The sequence below is a fragment of the Panthera uncia genome (assembly GCF_023721935.1).
Source record: "Panthera uncia isolate 11264 chromosome A1 unlocalized genomic scaffold, Puncia_PCG_1.0 HiC_scaffold_17, whole genome shotgun sequence".
NCBI lineage: Eukaryota > Metazoa > Chordata > Mammalia > Carnivora > Felidae > Panthera > Panthera uncia.
Genome location: NW_026057577.1, coordinates 86,405,190 through 86,420,211, shown reverse-complemented (window position 1 = coordinate 86,420,211; position 15,022 = coordinate 86,405,190). Strand labels below are relative to the sequence as shown.

The 15,022-nt window shown below is 40.7% G+C and overlaps 1 protein-coding gene across 3 annotated transcripts in view; it reads left to right on the top strand.

Moving 5' to 3' along the window:
• EPB41L4A (erythrocyte membrane protein band 4.1 like 4A) overlaps positions 1–15,022 on the top strand; it is a 263,653-nt gene that overhangs the window by 133,840 nt on the left and 114,791 nt on the right. For all 3 annotated transcript variants that reach the window (XM_049647720.1, XM_049647721.1, XM_049647719.1), the window contains one exon: positions 13,761–13,812. In XM_049647720.1, coding sequence (XP_049503677.1) covers positions 13,761–13,812 — 52 coding nt within the window. The remainder of the gene's footprint in view (positions 1–13,760; positions 13,813–15,022) is intronic.

The window sequence follows — 15,022 nt, the reverse complement described above, 5'->3', positions numbered from 1 at the left end:
ATAGGGTCATTCCTCACTCGATCATCTCTCCCTCCCCTCATGGCTAACCAGTCCCCAAGCCCTTTCCATTCTGCTGCTTAACAGAGTAACTATAGAGTTCACCCCCAAACCCAGGGTACTTTGGAGAGTGAAAAGGGCTACTGTGACCCCAACCCTGGGATAGCAGTAGTGAACAGGATTGATGGTCACCTGTTAACCTCTCCAGAATCGATCTCCGTCTCTGAATTCTAGTTTCGGTCAGCACATGAATTTGAATTTCTGTAAAAGCTTTCCAACCCGGCTTCCTGTCTTTACTCATGCTGCCTACAATGTTTGCCCCACTGCAGATGCAGTTTTCTTCCAGAACATCAACTTTATTGATGTCTTTACTCTGTGGCTTGAAATGCTCTAACAGATTCCTAAGGGAAAATTCAGGAATTTCTTAATGTGGGTTGCAAGATATGTGGCCCTTGAATGCTCTTGAGCTGCTTCTTTTGCAGTACAGCTCTTGCCTCCACCCACCCCCTCATCCAGCACCCACACCGCAGTCCTGGTGGGGGAACCTAGGACACAGCTGCACAGAACTGCCTGCTGCTCCCTACCTGTGTGTCCCAGGGTGGAGTGCTTCCCCTACCTGAACTGTCTACCTGTGGTCTTCTCCTCATTTTGCCTGGTTCAATCCCGCTCTTCCTCACCATCGCAGCTGAGATATCTCTGATATTACCCTTCTTTCCGAAGCTTTCTCTTTCCAGAAAAGCATTAGGCTTACTCCTGCCTTCAAATACTGCATTGTTTTTGCCTGTTCAAGAATATCCCCACTTGATGGGATACTGCTTGACAGGGATTGTGTGCTATGCTTCACTCTGTTAGCACCTTTTATCCCTGGCACCTGAGTGATCTGTCATAGTAGTAAACAAAAGAACTCTGACCTAGACAAGAGGACTTGGTGAGTACCTTCCCCTGTCTTGTCTTCCTATGTCTGCTGTCTCCTTCCTCTGCTATTCTTTGAATGTATTGCCTCGCTTCTTTTATGAAAGGCTTTTCCTGTTGTTCATTTTAACCAGATTTCATCAGTATTAAAAAACAAAAGCTTTACTGAGATGTTAGGAAGTTGGGTGGGAAATGCATGGGATTGTAAGGAATTATAGGTATAGGATATTAGTGTGCTGGCAGCTACTGCATGCCATGTAGAATATTCTCCAGTGGTAGGTCATGTGGTAGAAGGGATGAGAATCTGAGTTCAGGTAATGTCATAGGTAGCTCTATGGTTGTGGATCCCATAATTAAAAAAAAAAAGTGCTCCTAATAAATACTATTTTTTATAAAACAGTAGCTTTTTCTATTTAGAGTGATGAACAGTTTCTATTTAGAAAGGAAGAGATGTTTCTTTGGAGTTATTTTCTGTTTAGAGTGGGTCTGATCTCTTCTGAGCACAGTCATGTGATGCATCATGAGAATTCAGGACCCAACATGCCTGAAAGAAGTGTGGGAATTGGGGAGAGGGAGCCTACCAAACTGCCAGCTGCTCTGTGTGTGCGTGCTTTCTTCCCTGTAGCACCTGGGGAGAAGCAGAGCATGCTTTGATTGTTCTTTGGTTTCTTTGTTGTATGTGTTGATGTTGACCTGGTTTCAAAAATGTTTTTGAAGGACCTAGCTTTGCCTAGAGTCCACTTCATGGTGTATCTTGAACTTAATTTTAATTCTCTTCCTTTTTTTTTTCTCCATCCTTTTCTCTTAGGTGGTTGATCACAATAGGCACAATCCATCGGTCACGTATACTATACTAAAATATTTTCTCCTGTAGCTTTCATAAGTTTGTTGTTTTTCAGGTTTAGGGAGATGGGGAATTGAAAGTTGTTTCTTCATTAATGGCACCCGGTGCCCTTTTCCACCAAAAAGAAATTAAAAAAAAAAAAAAGGAACAGGTGAAAATGACAAGGGCACAAAATACGTTAAAACAAAACTGTCAAGAATGATGGGTAGGAACCTCAGTGTGTGTGTGTATGTGTGTGCATGTGTGTGTGTGTGTGTGTGTGCGTGTGTGTGTGTGTAAGTGTGTGTATGTCCCCACATAGGCTTGTATTTAAATAAACTATGTGGACATGCTAAGTGGTTTTGTCAATGAAAACAGGCTTTCTGTGACCCACATCTTCTTAGTTGCATAAGTGTGTGACAAGAATATTGCTGATTTCTCACTGGGTGTTGTATGGAAACCAATTTGACAGTAAATTTCATATATTAAAAAACAAAAAATTAAAAAAAAAAAAAGAATATTGCTGATTTCTTTACTAAGAACATTTTATTAGGTTAGACTGTTCTTCTCCCTGGTTAAATCAAAATGAACTATACAGGATAGAATTTCAGACAGTTGATTGATTGGCTAATGAGAAAGCAGTAGTTTTAGAGTTAATGATTCTAGACATTTTCTTGATTATCATTGGAAGCTAGTTTTTTTTTTTTTAATTTAGAGTTTTGATACAAACCAGTGATAAATTGACCTTGAGTTGACTTTATTCTGAATCTTAAAAGGATTTTCTCCATGAATATAAAAAGATATTTGATTGGGATATGCTGGTAGCCTACTTGAAAAGATGTATTTTATGTGTTGTTCCTATATTATTTTGTCTTAAATTTTATGAAGTTTCAAATATATTGTATGTTCTAAAAGCTAAGGTGACCAGTTTGCCTACCTTTTGTGTGACCAAGTCCAGTAAAGAGGTGCTCCAGGAATTGTTCAAAATTGGGCAGGTGCTTGTGGGAGAGGTGGAAGGCAAGGCTTAGCCATTTTCTCTTTTGGACTGTGTATTTTGCTGTGAAAGTTACTTTTTGAGTTAACAAAAATAGGCCCTTTAAAAGCTGATGGTATATAGGAGCTTAGTTTTTTTCTTATAAGATACCCATGGGGTGCCTGGGTGGCTCCGTTGGTTAAGCATCTGACTCTTGATTTTGGCTCAGGTCATGATCTTGTGGTTCATGGGTTCAAGCCCCACATTGGGCTCTGTGCTGACAGTGCAGAGTCTGCTTGGGATTCTCTCTCTCCCTCTATCCCTCTCTGCCCCTCTCCCTCTCCCTCTGCCTGCCTCTCTCCCTCCCTCTCTCTCTCTCTCTCTCAAAATAAATAAATTTTAAAAAACTTAAAAAAAAGATATCTATCAATTTTTGGAGTTGCAGGATATTTTACAGAGGATTTTTATTGAGGAAATTTCTTGTTTAACATTCTTTAGTGTTCTTATTCTCTTCAGCCTCCCTGATCTGGGACTGTGAGGAAAGAAGAGCATTTGCTATTTCTCATCTCCATTTCAATCATGCAATAAATATTTACTGACCACTGTGTCTCAGGAACTAGAGTGAATGGTCAGCAATAGTCTTAGAGTTTATATTCTACAAACCACACATGTATGTTCAGATATCAGGTAGTGATAGGTGCTTTGGAGAAGATGATGTGCCAAAGTGACTGGGATGCCATTTCTCTTGTGTGGTCAGAAAAAGCATCTCTGAGATGACATTTAAAATGAGATTTGCATGGCAAGAAGGGAAGGTCCTGGCGGACAGAAGGAGCCAGCAGAGCAGTGGCCCTAAGGCAGGGACAAATAGGAGGTGTTCCAGAACTAGAAGAAGACCAGTGATGCAAGATCGTAGCAAGAAAGAGGGTGATGAAGTGGGATTGGTAGGGTTCACATTACACAGGGCCTAGCAGCCTGGGGTGGGCCACATAGATGATACTGTTAAGAATTTCAAGCGTGGACCTGATAGGATCTGACTGAAGAGCTGGGTTTTGGAAGGGGTGGAGGAGTCAATAGTTGTGTTTGGGATAGGTGAAGCTTAAGATGCCCAGTAGACATCCAAGAAGAGACGTTAGGTGAATAGTTTGGGCTCCTGAAAGGCTAGTGTCACATTTAGGAATCCCTAGGTTTTTAAAGTCATGAGATTTTAGGGGTTTTAAGGTTGTTAGGGAGAAATAGACTATAAATGCAGAATAAAAAGGGCAAGGCTGACATGTGCAGCTGTGCTAGCTGTGTGAGTTGGGCATAACCATGCAGTGGCGCTGAGCAGGGAGTCTACATCCTACTTACCTCATAATCCCTGGGGTTGGCTTGGCTCCTCTGTGCCAAGTAACATGTTAGTTAAAGCTGTGTTTAAGCTCAGTCAGTTAAGCGTCTGACTTCAGCTCAGGTCGTGATCTCACGGTTCATGAGTTCAAGCCCTGCATTGGGCTCTGCACTGACAGCTCGGAGCCTGGAGCCTGCTTCGGATTCTGTGTCTCATTCTCTCTCTGCCCCTCCCCGACTTGTGCTCTGTCTCTCTCTGTCTCTCAAAAATAAATAAATGTAAAAAAAATAAAATCTATGTTTGTGTTCAGTTACTAGTACAGAGTTTAACCAAACCCTAGCTAAACCACCTGTGTACTTTAATTACTACAGTTTCAGAGTATGTCAGATTTAAGATTTTATTTCAAGATGAAATGATCCCCTAGTCTGAACAGTGACACCTCACTTATGCAGATGCTAGGAATGTGTAGGGAGCAACTTCAGCTATCTGAAATGTCAGCAGAAATTGCTAAGAAAGAACAAGTGTCTCCTGGGCCACACAAAATTGATGTCTTAGGGCCCACTCATAGGATTCAGCCCTTTTCTCATAGGATCTGTCAGTCCTGAGACCTTGGTTATTTTCATTTTAGGAAGTTGGGAAGGAAGAGAGAGTAGATTATACCATTTGATGGGAAGAGTGTCAACCAGTTTGCAGACAAGCTTTAAAACAGGAGTCTAGGGGCACCTGGGTGGCTCAGTTGATTAAGTGTTCAACTTTGGTTCAGGTGATGATCTTGCAGTCTGTGAGTTCATGCCCCGCATTGGGCTCTGTGCTCAATGCCTGGAGCCTTCTTCGGATTCTGTGTCTCCCTCTCTCTCTGCCCCTCCTCTGCTTGCTCTCTCTCTCTCTCAAAATAAATAAACATTAAAAAAAATTTTTTTTAAACAGGAGTCTGTCTCCTGGCCAAAAGTATTTGTATTCTTCCTGCATGTAAAATGCACCTGTCCTCCCAAGGTCTCCCCAAATCTCATTTATGATGAGATTTGGAGGTCATACTTGAGGTCCACGTTTTCATCAAATCAGGCTCTGGTATTGTTCTTCAAGTTAAACCCTTAAGTATGGTTCCTCTCAATCTGAAGACCTGTGAATTAAAGGGGTAATAAAAATAAATTCACACCCTCCCACACTACTATTCAACACATAGGTAGGATAACTGGAAAGACACTTTCATTTAGAATGGGGGGAAACAGGCACATAGCAGTCACCCACCTGTAACAGTCCCAAAATCCAGCCAGGCACATGTAGCCTTTTCTTTTAATTAGAGCTTGGTCTTACTGCCTAGGAGTGTTCACGTGTTGATTGGCTTGGCTGGGCTTTTGGTTCTGTTCTCTGAATTTTTCTTCCCTTTCCATGAAAAGTGGTGTGTGTTAGCAGCTAAGTAGTGTTCTCAGCCTGCTTTTGCCTGTCGAGGATTGGAGATCCAAAAGCCTCTTTTCAGTGTGTAGTGTCTCTGTTCCTTTAGCTGAGGCCGAACTAATTCTGTTTAAAAACACTGTGTATTTCTTATTAATTGATTTATAATCAACTCTGTTAGACAAAGGCAACACCCACAAACTACTTTGAAATAACCTCTTCTATACCTGAAATTCCTTGTGAGGCTTTTAGCGAAGAATGCCCTTAAGATTCCTAGAAGACCTTTTGCTAGTTTGAAAGGGTCATATTTGATCTCTTTGAGAATTAATAGAATTTTAGTTACATCCATGGTTTCCTGACAGCACTCTGGATTCAGTCTTTGCCCAGAAGCCATTTCTTAATTGTAGCACACTGTTTGCCTTCTGATAAACCTAGGGATGAGAGTTTTATTTTCAAACCCAGTAAGACCTGGATCCTTTATATTTAACAGTTCTTTTCAGCTTATCTCTCTGCTCTTGGATTTCATTGGAGGCAGCAAAAGAAGTCAGTTTGCACTTTGAACAGTCTGCCTGCACATCTCCTTATCTGGATCATCCAACTCATTAGGGACATTTTTTATTTTCCATGTTGCCACAGGCAACGGCATTGCTAAATTCTCTGTCCTAGTGAGGGTCCTCTTTCTTCTTGCTTCTAACAGCTTTCTCTTTGCTTTAGGCCCTCCCAGCAGCCTTCTTGAGGGCCCCAAGGCTTTCACTTACACTCTCCTCCAGGTCCTTCCTGCTGCCTCATGCAAAAACACGAAGTGGAGAGTGAGGCCAGATCCTGCAGGGCCTTATCAGCCATCATAAGGACTTTGGATTTTACTTTGAGTGAGAAGAGAAATCACTGCAGGATGTTGAACAGAAGTGTAAAGTGATCTGATCTCTGTTTTAACAGAATTCCTTTCAATGCACAGGTAGATGGAGGGCTTACCAGTAAAGGGGTTGCTTAAGAAATCCAGGTAAACTGGGATGACCGTTTGGATCTGGGAGTGGTGAGAATTTACCAGATTCTGTTTACGTTTTCAACATAGAGCCAACAGGATTTGCAGATGGATCAAAGAGATAGACGGTAAAGAGGTTTTGACCAGAGCCAATGGAAGACTGTTGCGTCATACATGGGGATGAGGGAGACTGCAGGAGAACTGGTTTTTCTAGGAGGGATTAGAACCATCATTTCCCTTTTGGACTTGTAAAGTTTGAGATTCTGATAGACATTTAAGTGGAGATGTCAAGTAGGCAGCTGGATTCTGGGGACAGTTCTGGTCTGGCTATGTATTTGGGAGTTGTCGGTACATAGATGGAATTTAAAGCCAGGAGCCTTGCTGTAAGTATGAGCCTGGGGCAGTCTAGCTTTCCTCCTGCTTAAAGAGATAATGAGCAACCAGTAAGGGAAATTGTGAAGGTGTATATGGCCTGTAAGGTGAGAGCAGAAGCCATATGGACAGGTGTCCTAGAAACCACATGACAAATGCCTTTCAAGGGTGAAGGCGTCCATCACTAGATTTAGCAGTAGGTGGCGGAATGTGTTCTAAAGGGAGTTCAAGAGGGAGGAGAGCAAACATAGTATAGAATAACCATTTCTCCCCCAGAGGTTTAAAATGCAGAAGTGAAACGGGCAGATATTGGGGTCAAAAAGACCTTTTATTTATTTATTTTTTAATTATGGGAGAAATAAAGGTACTAGGAATGATTTTATAGAAAGGGAAACTTCAGTCCTGGAAAGGAAGCAGAAAGTTGCTAGAAAAATGTTCCTGAATAGTGGAGAAGGGATGAGGTTCAGTGGAGCAGGGACAGCTCATCTATAGTGATAGAAGACATCAGCACAGATGCAGGCAGGTTTGGTAGATGTCATGAGAAGCCATGCACATTGTCTTCCAACTGCTTCAAGTTTCTCTGTGAAATAAGCAAGGTCATCAGCTCAGAGTATGAGAAGAGGAGAGGAGAAAGTGTGGAGTTACCTAGGCAAGTGAAAGAATAAAATGTGGTAGGGTTCTCGGTTCCCCTGGGTTATTGATAATGAATTTAAAATGAGCCCATCTAGGAGTGCCTGGGTGGCTCAGTTGGTTAAACATCTGACTCCTGATTTCGGCTCAGGTCATGATTGGTTCAGTTCGTGAGCCCTGCATTGGGCACTGCCCTGATAGCGTAAGCCTGCTTGGGATTCTGTCTCCCTCTCTCTCTCTGCCCCTCCCCTGCTCATTCATTCTCTCTCTCTCTCTCTCTCTCTCTTTCTCTCTCTCTCTCTCTCTCTCAAAATAAATAAAAATAAACTTAAAAATAATTACAAAATGAGCACATTTGTGGCTGTACAATATGAATCTCTGTTTATGGCCAGCCTCCTAGGTGCTGGCATAGGGAAGATAGCGAGGTAGAGGGCTTTTTTCAGTGGATATTATGGAGGGAAGATTGTGCCAGGGAAATGAGGAAGACTGGAAGTGACACCTTTGCCTGGCATGTGATGCAAGTGAGGACATGGGTGTGGGCTGGAAGGAGGGACTGTGAACAGGCAGTAGGATGACTGAATTGTGTGTCCTAATGGGATCAGAATTTTAGAGGGAGTGAGCTGAGAAAGGAGGAATTGGCAGTTGAGGGTAAGAATCTTGAAACTGAGGTTATATGTTCCTATCCAGACAGTGCCCCAGAGAGTGGCTTGACCTTAGGTTAACATGGAAGGGGGGTCAGTTTCTTGGGTCTTCTGTTCTATAATTTGGGGCAGGTTGTTTAAATATTCAGTGTTTCAGTTTCCTAATTTGCAAAATGACAATTATAGTAGTTCCTACTTCATACAGTATGGATTATAAGAGGATTAAATGAATAAATACATGTAACGTCTTCAACAGTGCCTGGCACATGGTAAACATTTAATAACTGTTGTCTGTTACTATTATCCTTTTTTTTTTTTTTTAACCATTATTTCTAGAACTCTTAGATTGGTGCCAGGGTCCATGGATGGGAACTGAGGAATAGTCCCTGGGGCCAATGACACCTCAGGAGGAGCCAAATGAACCAATGGTGAGACATTGGAATCCACTTTCATTGAAAAATGAGGTCTAATTACGACCCACCCTCCCCCCAATCCCATGTAGATTGTTCAGTTTCAGGCCTTTATTTCTGTTGCTGCTATGACTTAGCTCCATTATGGTGGTTTTACCTGAGGAGCTACAGCTTCTGAGATTCATACCAAGGAGAAAATTAAAATCACATTCTGTTCATGTTGCTTGGAGGTCATGGGATCCGTCTACAGAGGCACTGGGAAAAGCACAAATAACTATCACAACAGTGCTGGATTTCTTAGAACATATGTGCAAATTATGTCGACTCCTCAAACTCCCTAGGAATGAACTGTAGTATCATTTTTTGTGGCTCTGTTGTCCCCTATGGATGGTCAATTCTTTTTATACTTCTCCCTTAGATCAAGAGATTGCTTTTTTTTTTTTTTTAACTGACAAAAACTGTGTGTGCTTTTAAAACCTTTTTTGATCTCCAGGAAACATTATTAAATATCATTGTAGCATTCTTAAAATCTCCAAAGAGAATCAGCATTACAGCCAGTGTGAAATAAGATGCAGCCAAGTTTTTATTATTTTATGTTGTCCTTGCTTTATCTAAAAATTTTTAGGGCTTGTTGTACCGTTAGAACTCTAGGACTCTCTGAAAGAACAGTTGTCAGATGAAAGGTCGGACTGTGAATTTAATATATATCTTCTGAAGGTTAGGATATTGATTTACTGGAAAGTGTTAGAGTTTTAAGATCTAATTCCAAGACTGTTACCTAGGAAATTGATGAAATTGAGACATTATCAGCCAAGGTGAATGAAAGACGCTCAGGGCATTTAGCCAAGACTGTCAGAGAGTAAGAAGGAACTTGGGCCTGTCTGTCATTTCTTCCCAGGTCACATAAATGCTGTTATTAGGATTGATAGGACTGAAGAGGTAAGAACACCTAACTGCTCACCTCTTGTACCCTGGCAGAGGGCCAGAGCCAAAGAGGGCTACTGTCTTGACTCCTTAGTGACTGTGTCTTGGGGCTGTAGTCTGTTCGTATTGTCTTGTGTGAGGAAGCTGACAGTAGGAATTAGAAAGAGAGATGGTTCCATTTTGGTTAACTGGTACCATTCTACAAAGGAGGATCTAATCCAGCTTGTGAGGATATACAAATTACAGGATATAAATTTGAAATAGCAGCGTAAGGGGAAAGAAGGGGAAGAAAGTGATAGATTTTTCTAGAGAACGAACTGCTTAAATGTTGAGAGAGAACGAGAGATGAGGCTGTCTCTCCTTCTGACCATTGAGGTAGGCAAGTAGGCTTTACACCAAAGCGCAATTCAGAAAAGCCACTCTCTGCAGCCCAGCGCCACAGTGGACAGTGATCTGCTCTCTGCTCCTCCCTCCCCCCAACCCAGAGCAGATGGAAAGACTGGATGCACCTTTTCTCTTAGTGGAAGTCCTCTGTGAACGTTGGTTTCTTAGCTGAGTGTTTGTTAGCTATTGGGCAGCGCTGATTTCAATGCCATGCTTAGCTGTAAAGGACTTGGAGGAATACCTTCTATGTTGTCACTTAAAAATGCTTTAAGATTTTAGGGACAGCTGGGTGGCTCAGTTGGTTAAGCGTCCAACTTCAGCTCAGGTCAGGATCTCACAGTCCGTGAGTTTGAGCCCCGCGGCTCAAAGAAATGAAAGGTCATTTCTTTCTGTGCTGACAGCTCAGAGCCTAGAGCCGGCTTTGGATTCCGTGTCTCCCTCTCTCTCTGCTCCTCCCCTACTCGTGCTCTAACTCTGTCTCTCAAAAATAAATAAATATTAAAAAAATTTTTAAAAATGCTTTTAGATTTTAAAAATGTATTTGCTTTATGAGTTGCTGAGTTGGTAGACATCATCTTTATAAAAAGTTAAGGCTCTGTTCTCCATTTCTGTATTTTGGAAAAGTTTTTTATTCATGAACTGCTATTCAAAGTTTTTCTCTTCAGTGATGCCTTCCTACACTTAACCTGCAGAACTAGTGTTTTTAGTATATAATTTTGTCATCTCATACGTATTCATCTCGTATACATTATTATCTCACTTAGCATATTGTATTGTAATTCTATGTCTGTGTCTCTTGCTAGGTTGTGAGTGCCTCAGGGCTGAGTCTTTGTTACCCCATATGCCCCAGGATAGGGTCTGATATGACATAGACCACATATAGTGGGTATTCCATAAATGTTGAATGAATAATATCCCAGTTTTAGAGCCTACATATGTTCTGAATGTAGGCCTCACAACTGGAGTATCGTGTTCATTGGCAAATTCTTGTGCCCTTTTTACTTTTGGGTTATGGGGTAGCCGCCTGATGTCTTTTGTGGTGATCAGACACGTGCTATGTTTGATGGCTTTTTGATAATGAGCCGTGGCAAGGGCCATTATAGTATGACTCCTTGGTTCCAAGGTCATTTCTTTCTCTTGGTTGAGTGTAAGTGGGTTTTACATTTTAAGATGTTAGCTTGTGAAACTGGTGGCTCATGTTTATTATTTATGTTCTGGTGCATTTATCATCGTCTGACCTCTGTAACCCCTGGTTTCCATTTGAATCAAATAAGATTTGTGCACGGCAAGCGCTGGATTGACGCCTAGCATATCTAATGTGCACTGAGCTGATTGAACAGCATTTGACTGTCCTGATACCCTTTTTTTTTTTTTTTGCTGCAGAATTGTAATTTCTAACTCATCTCAGAAGCTTCATTGTACTTTTTCACCATACAAAATCTGATTGCTCTCAAAGAAAGAGATTTATTTTGAAATTATATAGATTATCATTGATGGGAGATTTTTGTCATGTTAATGAGTCTTTATTAGATTTAGTTAAAAGCTTCCTGTTTTTTGGGATTTTTTTTTTTTTTGTGACTTAAAAGCATCCTGGAAGGAAAGCAAAACCAAAAATGAATTAGTTTAAAGAATCTTTTTGTAAAGTTTGTTTTCTTGGGATGATGATGTTAGGAGGAGAGAACAGGAAGCTGTCCTCAAACTTCAGTTTCTTTTTAGTTTCAAGTTGAGATTAGACAGAAAACAGTAAGACCAGTGGCCCATTCCATCCCCTCCTTTCCTGTCCCAAGCACTTGGTAAGGCTTCATGTGTAGATGTGATGTAGGGCTGAAACTAAGACCTCATACTATGTGTGTCTTGAAATCTAGGGAAATGGAGAGAGCTTCTAATGGCCAGTAACCCTCAACAACTTCAGGTGGCTGACACCTTGATTTTGGCTTTGGAGCAGAGAAACTTTGCTCCAAGAAATTTAGAACTTGGAGATGATAAATGGACATTGTCATAAGCCTCTAAGTTTGTGATAAGTTGTTATGACAGCAATTAGAAACCTAATGCAAGTGTTTGTGGTTATTTGTGTGTGTTTTCCTTGGTTTTATCCTCTTTGGAAAAATCCAGGAATAGTCAAAACTTTTTATTAAACATGAATGGCAAGAAACATTCCATCCACCTGTTTCCATGTTATAGGAAGCATCCATAACTTTATATACTTAGAGGGAAAGGGTCTGCTCTGTGTTCAACACACAGCTTAACATTTGGATTGATTGCACTCTATTTGGATAAATCAGCGTTTCCCTAGGATCCATTATTATAACACCAAAACCATATCTCCTTAGTAGTCACTGTGAGCTCTGAAAGCAGTTAACAGATCCTGACCTCTGTTCCAAATGCCTTTATTTTAAAAGTGAGTGATTCTACACCTTTAAAAATTGAGAAATGATAAGGATCAGAATAATGAGAATTGTGTTACAAGTGACTACACTTACATATATTGGTTACTTTACCTTTTAAAAACATTGAAAAACAGTAATTGCTGTATGAGTGGAAAATTGTGAAGATGATACATACAGGGGATAGAGTTCAGTACTGTAATAAAATCATAATAATATGACTATGACATACATTTTGTGTGAATAATTGTTCTAGGAATAAGAGGTGAGGGGGTTGTATAAGATATTACAATTACACTGTATACTTACTGCTATTATTGTACAACAGATCAGGTACTTCTCCCCTCAGTGAAGGGGCAGGGAAAGGGGAACCCGGCAGGAAGATTCTCTTGGATCCTCCTGTGACCTGTGATTCCTGACCCAGAGGTGTCAGGAAAGTGTGAATGTTTTCACCATGGTAAACACAAAAGTGCTGGGAATAAAGTGGCTCAAGGTGAACCAGCTCCTACTCCCTGTTGTGAGAATTGCCTCTACATTGAGGAATGTGTGAAAATGGAAACTGGTCAGTTTGGCCCTTGGGACCTCCAACCCTTGACCCGCAGGGCACCGGAAGCCCTTCTGCTGTGCACTTCTATGGGAGACCCCGATGCTCCCCGCTGTGCTTTATTGCTTCTCCCTTGCTGTTCCCCCACATGGAGGGGCAGGGATAGAGGATTGTTCCTTTTTTTCTTTTTTTTTAAGTGATTTTATTTCACAAAAGTAAGATTTAAGGAAGGCCTCTCACCAGGGCCAAAAATTCTCCTATTACTATCTAAATTTCTGTTCCTCAAAGATTAACTTGAATTCATAAACAAGTACCTTAGACTGGCTAAAGACATTTAATAAGAATTTGACCCTCAGACCTTAATAATAATCATCACTAGTATGTGCTGCATATTTAGTATGAACCAGGGACTATTCTAAAAACTTTAGGAATTCATGTATTTAATCCTCACAGCAAGCCTATGAAGAATGTTTGGAGAAGTCAAGTAACTTGTTCCAGGTTCCATGGTGATGATGAAGGAAGAGCCAGGACCAAATCCAGCTGGGTCTGCTCTGGGACTCGGACCCTCAGCCACTGTGCTGAGTTGCCTTTCCTGGATACTTGATAAGGATTTGATTTAATTTGTTTGCTTTCTTCCTAATATCTAGCAGTACTACCTGTAAGGGATGGGACCGCAAGTGAAGAGGGTGAGGGCATTTGAAGGAGAAATGGCTGTAGGGCGGTTGTGATGGGACTTTGGAAAGAGACTTGGGGAGCATTCTCTGCAGCCATTGTTTTCCTGCTCATCAGCATCTTGAAATTACTGACCTTATAATCAGCACGAGAACTTAACCAAGAACCTACAACTACTGTTTCTCTTCTCTGCTCCTCTCTGAACATCAACATCATTTTTCTTTTAGTGTTCTAGCCACAGAAAGCTCTTAAGTATATTTCTGTATATATGTAATAAGTTAAATATTTATTAAGCATTTAAATTTCATTTCAAATAACACTTGACAAATATTCTTAAAGTGAAGGCCAATGAAAAACAACTAATGTCTATAATCACCCTTTTTTTCCCCCTCACAGTATTGGCTGGATCCTGCAAAAACCCTTGCTGAGCACAAAGAACTAATCAACAGTAGGTATTTAATGTTAATTTTTTTAAGGGGTGCCTTGAAAATGATATAATGTCTGTGATTAGTTGGATGCAGAGATATGCTTTAGTGCTACAGGAATGAGTACTAGTACTCGAGTACCAGAATATGGAAATGGGTGTTGTGTGCATTGCCAGACTCTGACTCCAAACCCCGATTAAATTTTTGGTTATAAAGAAACTGAGTGGATCTAAATATTGAATTTGGCTTGGGTATGCCTGTGCTTGACTTGTCAGTGATTTTTAAAATTTTCTTGTCTTTAAAATTTCACGTTAAAACGCAGAGAGGCATTGATGTGGAAGAAAAGGTGAATATCTGACCTTCTCAAGAGCTTGAGTTTCTTGGGTTAAGGAGTGGTTTTGTCATTCACACTCTTATTTGCTGAGGCAGTAATTAAGGACTGCCCTTATGTCCTGAAAGATTTCTATGACTGCAGAAAGGATCCATCTGTTTATAGGGGCTACCTTTTAGTTTTAGCAATATGAATCTTATTAGGTAACTGAGAGTATAATTAAGGTTATACTCCATAACACAGATTTTTATTTATAAAAGTATATGCCCGCGTGCACATACATGCAATACTTAAGTATGTGAAAGGGTAGTTATATTTTAATTATCCTTTTAAAAATATGATAAATATGACATAACATGTACCATGTTAACCACTTTTGAGTGGCATTAAATACATTCATTGTGCAACCATTACTACTTTCTCCAAAAATTTTCCATCATCCCAAACTGAAACTTTGTACTCATTAAACTATTTTGCTTTAATGTGAAAATTATTTCTAATAAGAGGTAGTAGATTCGTTGGGCCTGTATGACCCCCCATTCTGAATCTGTACTTCATGTGTTTATATAATGGCTTATTCATGGTGATAAAACTGGTCGCTTCACGGACCTGAAGGGCAGGAACAAAGCTGTGCCTCAGAAAGGAACTGGAAACTAGGAATTGCAAAACTATCAGGAACTCAGCAAGTACTATTTCTCTGAACATCAGCATCATTTTTGTTTCTCTCTGTTTATCCATGTCTATGGGGGAAGCCTCCACAGTTTCCAGGTTACAGCTGTAGCCACAGGCAGACTTGACTGGCTGTCTCTGAATGCAGGTCCCAGTTCTATGGGAGGGTACATCTGACTAGCCCAGTTTGAGTCAGGAACTCACCTCAGTCTATTTGGCCATGTCTGGGCTTC